Source organism: Phodopus roborovskii, unplaced genomic scaffold (genome assembly GCF_943737965.1).
Source record: "Phodopus roborovskii unplaced genomic scaffold, PHOROB, whole genome shotgun sequence".
NCBI lineage: Eukaryota > Metazoa > Chordata > Mammalia > Rodentia > Cricetidae > Phodopus > Phodopus roborovskii.
The window spans coordinates 1,922,693-1,939,695 of NW_026126638.1; the positions used below are offsets into that span (position 1 = coordinate 1,922,693).

Below are 17,003 nucleotides of genomic sequence, written 5' to 3' on the forward strand. Positions count from 1 at the left end.
CATAAGACTTGTGTCATGTGTGTGTGTGTGTGTGTGTGTGTGTGTGTGTGTGTGCGCGCGTGCATGCCTGCCCATATTTCTCTATAATCTTATAACCAAAAGGAGGATTACTAGTGTCTCTTTTTAATATCTTATTTCTTATCTGGAAGGTTGCACAGTGACCCCACGTCCACCTTTAGGAAGATTGGCTTGAGGTTTAGGTTTAAATAGAAGGCAAAGAGGCATGCATGATCAAGTGATCATGGTCAAGGCTTGGCCTGTCATTGTCCTCGGCTCCTGTCCTTCAAATGGTGGGATAAATTGTTTAATTGTTAATATGTTACTACCTGAAGGTACAGCCTTGTCCTCATGGATAATTGTCTCACCTAGAAGGAAGGTCTGTCCTACCAAACTTTGCTCTTCCTAGGGTTCAGAGTGACTCAAGAAGAAAGCTCAAGGACAATACCTCAACTCTGTAACTTCAGCCAAAGGACAGACTCAAAATGAAGGTGGAAATGAAAGCCTTTGGGCCTGCTCTTAGTTCCCTCCTGTCCCAAGTGAGGAGTCAATGCTTTTTAGCAAAAGCAGTTCCATGTCTGCTTCTCAGACTTCCGACCATCGCCCTCCCCGCCCCCAATTTTTTTTTTCACCAGTATTATCAAGAGAGAGGGGTGACTCAACACTTTCCTGGCACCTTTCTTATTAGGATATCTGTCTCTTACAGATTGTAAGAAAAGGTTTTGCCTTTTCTAGGAATTTTGAATCCCAGATGAAGCCTTACGCCTTTGTCCTTTCTCTTTTGTGATCACACACACACACACACACACACACACACACACACACACACACACACACACAGAGCCTACCTTGTCTGTCTGTTTCCTTTCCCACTTTCTCCCAGTTTCTTCCTCACTTTAGAACATCTCTAACATGGCAGCAGCACATGCTCTTCTTGGGTTCCATCAGTGCTGCTGACCTCCCCTAGTGTAGCATGCAAGAGCACGCCTTGACCATGATCACTTGATCATGCACGCCTCTTTGCCTTCTATTTAAACCTAAACCTCAAGTCAATCTTCCTAAATGGACTCACATGGACATATTCAGAACGTGATTCCTGGGGAAATTGTATTTCTTTGCAGTCTATTGTCTCAATAGTCTGGTAGCCAAAGGGAGGGACCCCAAGTGCCTCCCTTAGAACCTCCTCCCTTTCCAGGTTGATTGTACTCTCTCCTCTCACCTTCCCGTTATAATCCACTGCTCAGTTATCAACCATCCTTGGGTAATAGGAACCACCTACTTGACTCAACTCAGGTGGCTCATCTCCCGTTACCACCCCATGTGTTTTGAGACTTCCAATGAAGCAGGGAAGAATCCCAAAGGAATGCCAGAAGAAGCATCTTTAAGCCAGTTCCCTTGAGCTCTTGAGTCCTCTACCTCACTTCATGTAGCATCTTTAACTTTCAGGTCCCTAGCTGAGAAAGCTTACTTTTTATTCGTACCTGCTTTCTCTGACCTGGTATGTTTATAGCAGTACATTATCCTTCCCTCTGGAGTGTGTTTGGAAGCCATTACTACTGTGCATCTTCTTGGTCTCCTATGTCTTGGCCTCCTACACTGGCTTGCTTTGCTATTGCTGGTTGTGTTTTTGCTCTTTGATCCTGTCATTCTGTTGTTCAAGGGCACATCTAACCTCTCACTCCTTGTCTTGGCAACTTTGCACATTTCTTTTGCTTTGGAATTCTCCAAGTCTTTTCAGTCATACATGCAAAGCCAGTTTTATGTTTCTGGATCCATGAGGTGTTCCTTGCTTTCATATTTTGGGCCCTAACCTTACAGGATTTCAGAACTACTGCTTCCTAAAGTAGAGGTTCCCAGTGGTGAGACACTCATAAGACTTCACAAGAACAAGGCTTCCCCGATTTACATATTTACAGAGTGTTGCCCAGAGGCTCCCCAGAGTGAGTACTGAGAACATTCTAGACAATCCCATAAATGAATCTCTGCATAAATGAGGGTATCCATTTATGTCTTTGTCTCCTCCTCTAGGCTGCAGGCACCTCACTGTGCTCAATCCTCAAGTATTTATGAGCTGATAATCCAATGGGTGGATTATCAAGAATTTTTATCCTTGTTTCTCCTTTTCTGCCCCCTTCTCCTTTCATGTCTCCCTCCCCTTCACTTCTGCCTGCTCCCCTCCCCCACTTTAGGCTATTATTCCCTCCTTCCCGGGGTAGGCCAGGGAAATAAGAGAAGGCGTAACATGAGCCCATCCATGTGCTCCTACATGGCAGCTCTGGGAAACAACTAGAAGGCTAAAGTGAGCAACATCTCCACTTCCTAGGGAATAATGCCATTCCTCGGGATGCCTAATAAACCCGACAGGGTCACCATTCTTCTCCCTCTAATTTCTCCTCACCCTTGTCCTTGAAGCAAAGACTGTCATCTCTTGCATCTTTCTCTGATCAACCTAAGGCAACCTTCCTCCTTTGTGCATTCCCAGAGTGCTGTATGTGGTTTGGGTGAGGGTCTAGCTCTGCCTCCAGCAGGGAGTTTAGTTTTGGGTCTGCCATCTCTCTGGGCCTTTCTTCCTCTATAATCAGGGGAGTTAAACCAGAGGATGCATTCCCCGGATGTGACCCAACCCACCTGTCATCTGTGGTCAAAGCTGATGTGCAGTGTCAGAAGAGGCTGTCACATATCTAACATTTTCAGAGTCAGTGTGCTTTTGCTAAGATTGCCATGTGACGCCGAGTGACAAGAGAAGTTTCTGGATTCCTCCATGGAAGCGAATGCTGCTTCTCATTGTGTGAAGGAACATCCTAAGTACCATAAGGAGCTTCAAACAACAGGGCTGGAACTCCAGGTTCCTTTCTGATTCTGGTGTCTTTCTTTACATATAACTGCTAAATAGTGCACCTCAAACCCAAGAAGCTGAAGGCCATGTCAATTGCTTAAGGTCACCCCAATGGCTCCCTGGTGGAACTGAGCCTAGATGCCTCTCTCCTGACCATTCTACAACAGGTTTTGACCAAGGCCTGGTAAAGAAGTGGAGGGACAGAGGGGCGTGATCTTTCTTCCTTCCTTCCAAACTGGCTAGACCTCCCCAATTCCAGAAGGCCACTTGTCTTGGACTTTGAACAAAAATGAGAGCAATGAAACCAGACCTGCCCACTCCCACTGGTGTGCCTGACATGGTGATCCTGGGCCTTGCTCTCAGCTGTCAGCCTCCTTCCCAAGCTCCCCAGGACCACCCATGCAGACAGGAAGTGTGCTGAGCCCGTCGGTTGTAATGGCAGGGCAGGTCATCAGTGGGGGGTGGCAGCAGGAGAGATGTATTATATTTACATCTTTCTAAATTGAGCTGGAAGCCTGGGGGGGGGCAGCAGATTTCGGGGAGGGGCCTGAGGTGAAGGGGAAGCTGGAGTGGGAAGGCTGGAAGTCCTTCTGAGGAGGAGGGAGCTTCCTTTGGGCAATGGTGGATGTGGGGATGGGCTGGCTCCAGACAAAGGGAAACCTGAGAGTGAGGGATTACTGGAAAACCCGTGAGGGAAGCAGCATGCTTTCAAGGGAATCTCCAATATCAAACCCTCTTCCTGAAGAGCTTACTAAGAAAGACTTCAAGGGTAGCTGCCCCGCCCCCATCTCGGGGCGGGGTGGAGTGGGGGGGGGGAGAAAGCTGACCCAGGAGCAGGCCACAGCATTAATCATCACTGTCCCCAACCCCAGAAGGAGGCTTCAAAACTCTTTTGCCACAGGCCTCGACTTTCCCTAAGGACTCAAGGGGGAGAAATTCCTCCCTGCTCTCAGAGCTGCAAGAGAAGTTCTCCAAACACTTGTTGTTATTAGACTTATCCTAGAGAGCAGAACTTGGCAGGGGAAAGAAAAATGTAGCCCCAAATGTAGTCCTATAAATGATGTTTAGTGACAAGGTCCAGGTGAAATCCTTGATAAAATTTTGTTGTCATTTTATCTCGATAAATAAGTGATAGCACTGTTTTGCCCTCCCAGAGGCAAGGCCTATATTTGTAGCATTCACTCATCTATGGGGAGGTTTTGGGGGATGGAATAGACATAGTAGACATTCCATGAGTGTTTGCTCCTGCAGGGAAAATATAATGAACGGAAGCTGTGTGGTATTCAGACCCCGAGACATCATCTTCCATTGAGGCTCTGGAGTCCCCTTGCTGTGCACTGAGTTGGGGTGCCCCGTCCCACCCAGAGGTGCATTCTCCTTATCCAATGATGTTCTCTGATTTGGGTGCTGTCTTCCTAAGGGCAGATGCCCTGGGAGTTGTGGCTTTAATCTGGAACATACCCACACACCTTCATGTTTTGAACGTCAAGCCCCTATCTAGTGGTGCTATTTGGGGAGGCTGTGCTATGTTTTGGAGCAATGGCTTACCTCTTAGAAGTAAGGCACCAGAGGGTATTGTTGAAGGTTATTTATTAGATCCTGGCCTCTGGTTCCAACCTCACTCTCTGCTTCTGGGTCCACAGTGATGTGACCTGGTAACCTCTGCCATATGCTCCTGACTCCGTGAGTAATGTAAATGCAACAAATGCAGAACAATGACGCTGGGAGTGGGAACAAAGCCACAGAGACTTTCATTTGTTGGAAGGTGCAACCCCATTCACGGGTCTTCCCCACTTACCTCAGTTCCTACCCCCCAAGCAAAGCACAAAAGCCAGTGGCTGAAAGCACTAGGAAATTTCTATCCTTGGGCCAGCCTGTTTATAGGAACTGAGTCATCCCACTGGATAACTGGGTACCTGCCGCCTTCTCTAAATGACATTAAACCACAGTACAGGCAGCACAGAGGGCCCTGTTCCAGGGGTTCTGGGAAACAGGGTGAACCCAAGGCCATTTTTCTGCTCTTACTTCCAGAAATTGCTTGACACTGTCTGCACTGTCTCCTTCCTCCCATGCATCCGTAGAAACAGCGGCACCATACCTGGATGCCATATTCCTATACCACCTCTTTTACAGTCCCTGCCATGCAGAAGGTGCCTGGCCAGTGCTGGGGAAAGGGATGAGTGAGGAAATTGAGGAACGGATGATGAGGGAATGAGCAGGTGGAAAATACTCTTAGTTTAAAACATATTGGGAACTATTCTGCCTTTCCATTTCTCTTCATACAACCAGGGAACTCAGAAGGAAACTTTGTCACCCTGTCATAGCCAGAGTGGGCCTATTTGTTTTTCCCTGTTTTCTGAGTTCTTATTTCCTTTTCAATAAATTTTTCCATAGGTTTTATTGTATTTTCAAATCTAATTTTATTTTCATTTTCTTGACTTTTCTGCAGCCTCCAATAGAAAAAGGAATAAAGCACACAAGGGTCCTTAGCATTAATGCCTCTTGGAAGCATCATTCAGGTCTCACTGGCTCCCTGGCCTTTGGTTCTCAGTTGCTTTGCTTATAGAGAACTGATGTGGGTAGATGGAAGGGAGGGTGAGCTCAAGGCTGCCCGCCATACTCCCTGATGGTGTGGTGTGGTGTGTGTGTGTGTGTGTGTGTGTGTGTGTGTGTGTGTAAACAAGAGTGAGCATGTCCCTCCCTGTGAGTTCACCAAAAGCAGCTGGAAGTCACCAGATGGCTTTCAGAAGTGAATCAGTAGATCTTAGCAGCTTTCTCTCTAGTTTTTTTGCGGTGCTGGGGAGTCGGGAGGGGAGTGGTAACTGAGTCTCCCTTAGGGACAAAGAAATGAAGACATTCAGAGCCAAATATACCTTAGAGGTTTGTCCGGGAGTTGCACTGATTTTTCATGTGGCAAGCTCTTAATGCTTAAATTGACACTACATGCCTGTCCCTTCTGGTCTTAGCTTCCTGATGTTTCTGACTGGAACCTGGTCCATCGTGTAAACCCTATACAGAATGGAGTTGAGTTTTATTTGCTGCTTTTATTTTTGAGGTAGCTTGTGAATTTCCATCATACAGGCAGGATAAAGCTTAACACTCAGCTTCAGGCAGACCGTCTACTTAGTCTTCAAGTCAAACACAGTAATTACTAATTGTGTGACACTTTTGGGGGACCTACTGGGGGAGCAAGTTATTCCTGCCTATATTGGTTTTGTGTGTCAGCTTGACACAAGCTAGTGTCATCAGAGAGGAAGGAACCTCAGTTGGGGAAATGCCTCCCTCTATGAGACCCAGCTGGAAGGCATTTTCTCAATTAGAGATCAATGGAGGAGGGCCTAGTTCATTGTGGGTGGTGCCTTCCCTGGGCTGCTGGTCCTGGGTTTTATAAAAAGCAGGCTGAGCAAGCCAGGGGGAGCAAGCCAGTAAGCAGCTTCCCTCCATGTCCTCTGTATCAGCTCCTGTCTCCAGGTTCCAGTGGCTTAATTCCTGGTCTGACTTCCTCCAATGATGAACTATGATCTGGAAGTGTAATCCCTCCCTAACTTGGTGTTTGGTCACGGTGGTGTTTTATCTCAGCAACAGAAGCCCTAACTGAGGCATTGCCTAATGCTCCACAGCAGAGTGTGAATGAAGGTAGCAGGGTCAGAACTCTGTGATACAGTCTAGGATGGCTATGTGTCCCTCTTCCTCAATGCTTTCTCTGAGCTCTTAAAAGAAGAATAGCTATCTGCTTATCTTAGTCTGCTTTGTGTGGTTATAACAGAATGCCACAGGCTGGGATCCTTAGCAACAAAAATCTATTTGGCTCGTGGTTCAGGGGTCTCAGAGGTCTAAGCAACTCGTGAGATGCTCCTTGCTGTGTCACCCCACTGTGGAAGACAGAAGTCAGGAAAGCACAGGAGCCTACAGAGCAAAAGGGGACAAACTTACTTTTAGAATGGAATCACCTTCCTAACAAAGAGCTTCATCCTATAATGACATCAACACATCCAAAATGGCAGAGATCGCCTCTCAAAGATCCTATTCTAACACATGAACTGAGCAGGGAAGGGAGCGTATTCAAATCATAGAACAGCGAATCTTCCCTTTCTAGCCATGAGAATGAAGTTCACTAGGTGGGCTGCTCAATAAATGCTTGTCGAGCGAATGACAGATCAAGGGAGGGAGGGAATGGCGAGGGTAGATACTGAGAGGTCATACTTTTGTCACACATGCTACTGTTTTTTCCCAGCATCAGAGGCCTACTCTGAGGATGTAGCATGCACCCTCTTCTTCCCACTGCCCTTCTTGTCCAACAACACTCCCAATTCTTTTTTGTTTGTCATCAGACACTCTTGGGAGGGGGCGATGTTTTAGTTAGGGTGTGAAGAGACACTGTGACCATGACAACTCTTCTAAAAGAGAAACACTTAACTGGGGTGGTTTACAGTTTCAGAGGTTGTCAAGGTGGGACATGGTGATGTGCAGGCAGATGTTGTGCTGGAGAAGGAGCTGAGAGTTCTACATCTTATAGGCGACACTGGGCATGACTTGAGCATATATCAGCCCTCAAAGCCCACCTCCACAGTGACTCACTTCCAACAAGACCCGTATATGACTGACTGACTGACTGACAGACTGACTGACTGACTGACTGTTGGCAGGGTAGTTCTGTTCAAGCCCAGTGCCCATAGCTGCTATGACGTCATGACTTTCTCCCTATCTTCTGGCTCTTACTCCTTTAATGGCATCTCCTGCTATGTTCCCTGAGCCATAAAGGGGTGGCATAAGCATCTTGTCTAGGACTGAAGCATCATATATCACTCATTCTCAGAATCTTGGACAGCTATGAGTCTCTGTATTCACCACTGTTAACTACGCAGAGAGGCTTCGTTGACTGGGACCTTGAGCGGCATTTGTTTGTGGGCACAAGCGCCGACATTTAGAAGGCAGTTTACCATCATTTAGCAAAGCTCCAGGAGGAAGTTATCCACTGGGGCCCACAACTTCCCCAGGCATACACATTGGGGTTTACAGTACAAGACACAGGTTCCTGCTTGTTGAGGCAAGCTCAAATACAGCCAGAGGCTTTGGTCCTTGTTATTCAGGTGGGCTTGTCATGCCTGGCAGGTTGGTGTCTTAGTTTGTAAGGTTCAGAGCTGGGTCCCATTACTGATGCCTTTTATCAGCTCAAAGCATCTTCTGACAGGCTAAAAGCTTCCAGCAGGGAGGTTCCCAGCTCTGTTCTGGCTTGATTCTTATCTCGGGCAACCAGTCCTGTGGTGTCTTTAGCGATAGATAGGCTCTGATGAAGGCTCTAGTTCTCAGTCTTCCTAAATGGGAGGCTCTGCTTTTACTAAACTGCAGAGGGGAGGGATACTAGAATTGGGACATTCTTCTGACCTTGCCCAAAGTGTCCTGTGCCTGTCACAGAAGCAATGAGAACTGCTGTGTGGCAGTCCAGACTTTTCACCTCACTTTGATGCAGGACAATGATTTCCACAGAAGGCACTACAGACACAGTAAAGGGTCACATATGGAAATATAGCTCCTGTTCTCAGGACTTGCCCTCTGTCAGGGAGTAGGTCAAATAAATGGAGTAGTGTGTACAAGACTTAGTGAGAGGGATGAGGGAGGCCTGTTGCACTTCAGTCCAGGTGGGGAAGTTGGGGAGTGGGGAAGGAAAGAGTCATGGGGTGGGATGGAGTTGAGTCTGAACAATGAATAACAATTCATGCAGCAGAACTAGAGGAATTAGAGTAGTGGTGTGCAGAGAGACTGGTGGTCTGTGGTGTGCAGAGAGGCTCCGAAGTGCACTGATGGTTTGAAATGGTTGGAAAGCAGGTAGAACTGACCTCAAGCATTCCAACTAAAACTAGCCCTAAGGACAAAGTATGGGCTAGACAGGAAAAAAATGAGTAGATCTGGGTCAGATCAAAATGGGCTTAGAATGCTAGGCCTAAGGTCTGGACTTTCTGCATATGCTTGTGTCTGTGCACACACAATGGAAGGAAGGGTGGATATTCCCATTGATGACTCTTAAATAAATGAGTGAAAATCAGAGCTGTGTTCCATTGTTGTCTTTCCATCCACCCTTGCCAGTGTGCTCTATTTTCTCTACTACGCCGTTTATTTTTCTCTAAGTAGATTGTCCCGAAATGTCCTTGCTGGCTGCTGTCTCATTTAGCACCTTCCACTCCTCCTCGTGCCCAGGTAATCACTCATGGTTTAGGAAGGTTCTTGGCTGCTGGAGTGCAAGCAGAGGAAACCTGTGGAGTTGGTGCCTAGACGTGTATCCAGGCTTCATACTTCCAACCAGCATCTCTGGAATCCTTTACGGTGGGCTTTGGAAAGATTTAGTTGAAAATCAACTTATGGATTCTTCCCTAATTGGCTTGGCCAGGGTTAATCTGTCACTGGCCTGGCCAAGCTGGCTTCTATTATGCAGCCACACTGAGGATTTCCTGTGTTGCTCTTGTCCTAAGGGAGGCTGGCTGTTTTTAGAAACAAATCTCAGTGTTGGTGAAGGCCAGCATCCTTGCATCCTCTGAACTGAACCCAGCAGGGCTCCCATCTGACTCAGCCCTGCAGATTTTCCCTTGAAAAGAGCAAGTCTTGGATTTGGCATCTGCACATTAGAGGGTTATGGTTTTATATTTTTTTCTCCCCAGGATTAAATAAAGACTTGCTGTTTATTTCCACTTCTTTGGTTTGCCTCTTGGAAATGCTCAAGGGTACCCAGTCCAAGCTGGAAACACCTGTGGCATCAGGACATGTGTAGAAAAGGTTTTTGTTTTTGTTTTTTTTTTTTTTGTGGCTCTGGATACCCTGGAGGGTATCTGCAGGGAAGGGGCAAAGGTACCCTGTGCCTCTCTTCTGAGGTTGCCCCATGCTGAGCACACTGATTTACACGTTGGGGTGGGGGACCTGGGCTTTTATTATGAAACTGGAATAATGACAACTACTGGACTTAGCACACTGGCACTAGAAAACAGTGGTGTTAAGAAGAGAGTGTGTGTTTGGTCAGTCGGTGAAGGTGAGAAAGTAAGCACTCTGGACTGCCCTTGGAGATATCAGTTCTCTACTGATGCTCATAAGAAAGAGATACGCACGAGAAGTGAAATGTACTGCTTCCTTCATAAGCTTTCAAGGATGCTGGAGCGCAAGCTTGTGGGGATCAGAAAGCAGATTTGGGATGTCAACTCTCTCCTTCCATCTTGTTTCCCAGACAGAGTTCCTCTTGTTTCTGCACTGAGCACCTGGTCCATGAACTTCTTTGCAGTTCTTTTGACTCAGCTTCCCAATTTGCTATTGCAATGCTGAGATGACCAATGTATTCCTCTGCATCCATTTTTTAAAATTGTGGGTTTTGAAGGTCCAGCTTGGGCCATCAGGCTTGTGTGGCAAGTGCTATTATTACCATCAGAGCCATCTTTGAAGCCCCAAGGTGCTGCGTTTATAATTGACTATCTGAGTGAGTTTCTGAAGACTTGTATATCCCTCCCAACTCCATTGCCAACTAACCTTTCCAGGAGTCCAACCTTCATGCATCTGAGATATCTTGCTATTAATGACATCTGCTGGTCTCCTAGAACCCACTGGACATCTAGGATAAGGCATATGTCAGAGTTGTAGGAGCAAGAGCAGGGACCACACCTGTGAGCCTACAAAGTTGCCAAATCAGAAGCATTTTGGCTGGGAAGAATTCCGTGTGTATTTTCTGGAAACTTTGCCGGAAATTGGCTTACGTTCTTTGTGCATGGACAGAAAAAATTCCCAAGTTTAGGTACTGTCTTATCATTCTTTGTACGACTATCCTGGAATGGTGAAGCTTCTCTGAGGGTACCATGACCACAGCGTTTACAGCATCTCCCCCTAGGGAATTTAAAGCTGCTCCCTTGAGCAGTCCATGTAAATACAAGTGTAGACAAAGGACTGAGTCAGGTTAGGAACACATCTGAACATCAGATCTGGATCTGCTCAGACTCATGCAGTCTCTAAACTGTGCATTCATGTCTGTTTAGCATGTAGCTATATAGTATACATTGCAATCATTTCTGTATGCTGATATGTCTTTTACTAAGAATAACAGTATATACAATACATAACTAACTTATTACTTACATAAATAACTTACTATTCTTGTCTTGCTACATGCATAAGTATGTGTAGCAAAGGCAGAGCTTGCTTTAGGCATCTCCCTTTATTGCTCTCCACCTTTTTATTGATTGTTAATTGAGATAAGGTCTTTCCTTGAACCCAGAGCTTGTCATTTAGGCTAGACAGGGTAGTCAGCGAATCCCAAGGGACCACCTGTCTCCCTTGACCAGCAATGGGATTATAGACATGCGCTACTATACCTGAATTTCATGTAGGCACTGAGTAGGAGACCTGGGGAAGCCATCTCCCTAGCTCCCACTGGTAACATTTATTGAGTAATTATTAGGAATTGGACATTATATGTGTTCTAAGAATTTCATGTGCCTTCTGAGATGCCAAGCAGAGCAGGTGAGCATTGTTTTCTAATCCTTAATTTCACTTGTAACCGAGGGACCAAACAGTTGGTATCTGCTGCTGTTAGCCTGTGGGGAATTCCAGTCAGGCTGCTTCTATAAACAGATTTGCAAGGAGCCTTTGCTTTAAGTAGGTAGTCCTAGCACTACCCAGCACTGGCTGCTACAGAGGTCCAAGCACAGGAAGAAGTGCTCAGGGCAGGAGGCACTAGAGTGGTCTCTTCTTGGGGACCCACAGAAATTCATGGTGGTGGTGGCACATGCCTTTAATCCCAGCACTTGGGAGGCAGAGGCAGGTGGATATCTGTAAGTTCAAGGCCAGCCTGGTCTACAGAGTGAGTTCCAGGACAGGCTCCAAAAGCTACCGAGAAACCCTGACTTGAAAAACCAAGAAAAATAAATAAATTCACCAGGTGGAGATTGGTTACTGTGCACAGGAAAAGGGAAGTGGGTATGTTATGTGAACAGTTTGAGACTGACAAGTTTGTCCTGGAGGCGGGAGCAGGGTTGTTGCATGGGGGAATTTGGGAGCTGAGGTTAAAGAGGTGGATTAGTGTAAACTGAATCACCCATGTGCCAAATAAGGAACCTGGATTCTGATCAGTAAATAAAGAGGGTTACATGGAAGTCTTATGACTAGGAAGGTGACAGGGTCTGTGTGCTGCAAGCCTGTGAAAACTAGTGACAAAGAAGATGGTTGGAAGATTGTGGCAAGGGTGTGGCTGCAGGATGGGTGCCTAGTGCCCTTGCTCACTGTTCCGACAGCTTAGAACGCTGTCTGGTTCTTAGTTGCCACATAGCCTTTTCCTAGATGGTGCTAAGGTCATCCACATGGAGACTGTTTAGTCCCCACCCTGAGGGATGGACTTTAGCTCTTGTCTCCTTCGGTTCCCTAACTCTAGCACATTGCTCTCTTGTAACACATTTGCAAAAACCCTGTTGAGCATCTTTACATAAACTTGTCTCCCCTCTAAATCTGGCTCCTCCACAACAGGACCAGGCCTTTGCCTCCATAAAACACTTGGCACAATGCCCGACATTTTTCCAACTCTCAATAAATGTGTGATGAATGAATTCTTTCCAAATCAAAGCAACGGTTCTATCTATGGAAAAGGAGAGCCTAGAGCTGTGCCTGCTGAACATCAATAATCCCAGTATTTGGCATAGGGTAGGTATGCTGAGGCAGGAGATTCAAGAGTTCAAGGTCAGCCTGGTCTACATAGCAAGACTCTTGACTCAAAAAAGAGGGGAGGTGTCTCTTTTTTTGGGGGGGTAGATTTTGAAGCTGACAACCTGTGGCTCAAGAGCCAATATCAACCTACTCTGTAGACTGCTTTTGTTCATAAAGCTTTATTGGCATGCCTGGGAGCAATAGCAGAAGCGAGTTGCTGTGACAAGACAAGACAGAGCACAGATCCCGATGTATTTGTCTTTAGCCATTTATGTTTACCAGCCTCTAAGTGAGCCACATACGATCAGTTTGCAGTGGTGAAGGGTTGTAGAAAGAAGGTGTCCCTGTCACTTATCTCTCTCTCTCTTCTGCCTTCTGGGTCTAATGTAGAGCTTTGACTCAGAGCGGCAGCTCTGGCCCTGGCTGCAGAAGTTGAGAAGGAAGCCTAGGCATGCAGGCAGGCATGCATGCATGCAGGCAGGCAGGCAGGCAGGCAGGCAGGCAGGCAGGCAGGCAGGCAGGCAGGCAGGGGAGCCTGATAGGGAGGACTAGGGACCACAGAGCAGACATGGCCCCCACACCCCCAGCTCCCTGCTGATGCCTTTCCTCCGTGCTCTCTCCTAGTCATCCAGTTTGGTTTTGTCACCCTCTTCGTGGCCTCCTTTCCACTGGCACCAGTGTTTGCCCTCCTCAACAATGTCATCGAAGTGCGGCTGGATGCAAAAAAGTTCGTTACAGAGTTGAGACGTCCAGATGCTGTGAGGACCAAAGACATTGGTATGTGGCCCCTTAGAGGCCTGGCATGCTTCCATCCCAACCCTGTGTGGCTCCTCCCACCACCTGCACCTAAGGACTCAGGAGACTGGCACAGCCCTCCTTTCTTCACCCCTTGGAGTTTCTCCTGTTCCCATCCTTGGATGTGGGGAGGCCTGTGGAAGCCATATTAAGTGCCCCCAGTTGTTCCCTAAACTTCCAGACAGGGGCGCCCTAAACTTTTCTGTGCAAGCCCAGTCTGTGAGGAGGGCAGAGAGCCTCCCCAGGTACCCTGCCTACAGAATGCCCTGCTCTCTCTGAGTCCAGGGTGGGACTAACCAGAGATGGCCGCACTTCTGTCTTACAGGAATTTGGTTTGACATTCTCTCTGGAATCGGCAAGTTCTCTGTCATCATCAATGTAAGTGCTTGCATTTGGAATGCCTTAGCTGTGTGGTGGTGCTTCTAGAGAGCCCGGCCTTCAAAGCAGGAGCCAATCCTGTTACCTCCCAACCTTTTCTGTCTGGAGCTTTGTTTCAGACAGCCTCCTGCTTCCTGGCACACCCAGGCATTGTAGCTCATGTTGCAGTATGATTTCACTTTTCATTTCATTAAGAGAATGGCAATTATCCATCTGACTGTATGTCTTGGCCTTACGAGTCAAAAGCAGATTTTTCCTTGGAGCCAAAAATAATGGAGAAGAAATGGACCTATCTGCCTTTTCTTCCCATTCTGTTTCTACCCTTTAGTTAAACAGAGCCTGGAATGTTGCCTGGGTTGCAATTCCTAGTTATGCTTCCTTCATACCCTCAGTGAAAAGACTTGATCACTTTTGTGGACTTGGGTACCCTGTAGGTCAATCTAGGATAAGGAATAAAGGGATCCTACCTGTTGTGACTCTGTTAGCTGCCTTGACAGACTCATGTACGTGCAGAGGAATTCCTATGCATTTGGAACCTGGATGGACAGAGCCAGACATGGTGTTCCTCTTGCTCTTTCCTGTAAGAAGGTGCTAGCCAGCTAGGTGTACATCCAGAAAGCCGTAGACCATGTTTCCTCAAAAGGGAACACGGATTTTGCCTCTCACCTCATTCCTTGACACCTGCCCATACATGATCAAGAGGTGCAAGAGGTGTGGGGAGAGGCAGCATCAATTTGATGCAGGTGGAATATTTATTTCAGTGTAGAAAACACCTATTTTCATGCTTAGAAATAATGCACAATCAGAAACCAGGTCAGCTGTTACTTTGAGCCGTGTCTACTAGGGGCCCTCGGTTTGGTTACTGTCTGTGCTGCAGAGTGACAGCGCATTTTTCTTCCCTGGCCTCTTTAAGTCTTGCTGACTCATCAAAACAAAAGGACATAGTAATCATATCTATCATTCTAGAAATGAAGTGGGTTAATGGAAGGACAAACAAGTGCTCAGTAAATCACAGTTATGACAATTACAAGTGTGTTATTAATTTTCAAATATGGGCATGGCCCACTTACATATACACGTTTAGGAAAAAAAAAAGTACTGAAACCAGATTTTAAGGGGCTTTAATTGTTGGTGCAGAATATAGTATAAACAGCTGCCAGAAAGATTTAAGGTTCTCTTTGCCGAAAGTAACTCCAAATCCAAACATGCAATCACTCACCTGCATTCAGATTACTCTTGGCCATTTGTAGAGCACTTAGACATCCCATATGCCATGTGGGCTGTGTAATGCCCATCTAGCAGGCCCCGAGCCTTTCCCCTTCTGTCTCTCCACTTTCATAAGATGAATAAAGGAACAGCCTCTATTGCATGAGGCACTGCAAAGTGTCCAGAGATGATGATCTGATTGAGGAAACAGTGAGACTATGTTCTTTGTACTTCGGTGCCCTCCGGGCAGAAGTACACAGCCTCCAACTCTCTTGCCCAATCTACTAGTGTCACTTCCAACACTACAAGTGAGTTTCTCAGAATACCTTGAACTCTGTTTTGGCTCAGCCAACAGCAGTGTCAGACCAAGTACCTTAGAGCTAGATTGAAACTTCACTTCCTTTGTCCAGAACTGTGAGTTGTATGAACTTAGGGACAGGCACTTGAGCACACTATCTATGTTTCCATGGCAACCCTTGTAGCTCCCCTTGATGGTATACCACAGAGTGGACAGTCCCTCATTCATGTGGCCCCTGTGCCTTCTAGACACCACCCATGCAGACCAGTGATTCTGTCTGTGATTCTGTCCCCTAGGCTTTTGTCATCGCTGTCACCTCCGACTTTATCCCTCGACTTGTGTACCAGTATTCCTATAGTCACAATGGGACTCTTCACGGCTTTGTGAACCACACCCTCTCCTTCTTCAACGTCAGCCAGCTGAAGGAGGGAACACAGCCAGAAAACTCTCAGTTTGACCAGGAGGTTCAGTTTTGCAGGTAAAATAGTGTGTGTGTGTGTGTGTGTGTGTGTGTGTGTGTGTGTGTTGGGGGGGCAGGAACGGTGGGTCCAAAGGGTTACTTACAGGACCTGGGAGGGTGGAAGGAGGGCTCGTTTCTTTTTTCTCTCCATCTCCTATTCATCCCAGTCATTATGAACTGACTCAATTGAATCAGTAAATATTAGCAAGTGCCTTCTGCTAGATGCTACAGAGTAGATCATATGCTGTCTAAGTTTGAACTTGTCAAGGATAGGAAAAAACAAAGTCAGTCATCGTAAGGAATGTAGGCCCATGTGCACAGTGGGTATTCAAAGGATGACGTGGAGATGACAAGGGTCTAGATTGGAAAAGACATTCAGCTCATTGCTGGATGGGCTGCAAGGAGCTGAATGTCAGAAAGAGAACGTGCTCCAGCATGGAGCCCAACAGTGGAGTTTTAATTAAGGGAGGCATTTGAGAAGAAAGTACTGGAAAACAATATGAGGTGTGTCAGAACTCCAGGATCATATAAGCCAAGATGCTAAATTCTGACAGTGTGAAGAACACACCAGAAGCTGTGAAATCCTCCTTCATCTTCGGTATATGATAGGAAGGCACGGCCTTTTAGAGAATCACACACACCCTGTGTGTTTAGTTAACTGATACGGTTTCAGAGAGGAAGGTGGACTGGTTTAGAGAGCACAGGGAGGCAGCTGGGCTGCTGCATCACTGAGATGTGAACTGTGGTGGGCGTGGACTAGAGTCACAGAGGGATTACAGGAAAAAGAGATGAGATTTTTTTCCCCCACAAGGTATATGGTAGAATTGATGATAGACATAGGAGGGAGGCTGAGTCTGAACATGGCTAGCAAACTGTGGTTCTCTTAACATGTCAAGGAAGGTTCTAGAGCCAGATCTTATAAGCTACAGTGGGATTCTGATCTTAGTGAGATCATATCATACTGAAGATGCTGCAAGATTTCACAGCTTCTCATGCATTCTACATGCTATCCAAACCCAGCATTTGACCTATATCACTCCAAGAGTTATGATACACCTTATATTGGTTGTCATTGCTATCTTCTCAAATGTCCTCCTTAATTAACCCCCTACTGTCTAGCTCTACACTAGAGTTCTCTCCCTTTCTGCCATTCAACATCTATATGTGCTGAGTTTGACATCAGTCACATTGCATTTGCCAACGATGTTTGAAAACCCAAGCAGTGGTTTTCACCCGCCTCCTGGATATATCCTAACATGGCTGAAAGACACCAGGAATCTCTGAAGCCAAGATATGAAACGTGACTTCTCTAGGAAAGCTAACAACAGAGGAGCAGAAGGTAGTTCCTCGTTTGACCCATCTTTATG

General features: G+C 46.5%; 1 protein-coding gene across 1 annotated transcript in view; it reads left to right on the forward strand.

Moving 5' to 3' along the window:
• Ano2 (anoctamin 2) overlaps positions 1–17,003 on the forward strand; it is a gene marked incomplete at its 5' end in the record, with an annotated part of 300,185 nt that overhangs the window by 270,993 nt on the left and 12,189 nt on the right. Inside the window, 3 exons of the mRNA XM_051173071.1 lie at positions 13,124–13,276; positions 13,620–13,672; positions 15,473–15,654. Of these exons, the coding sequence (XP_051029028.1) occupies positions 13,124–13,276; positions 13,620–13,672; positions 15,473–15,654 (388 nt within the window). The remainder of the gene's footprint in view (positions 1–13,123; positions 13,277–13,619; positions 13,673–15,472; positions 15,655–17,003) is intronic.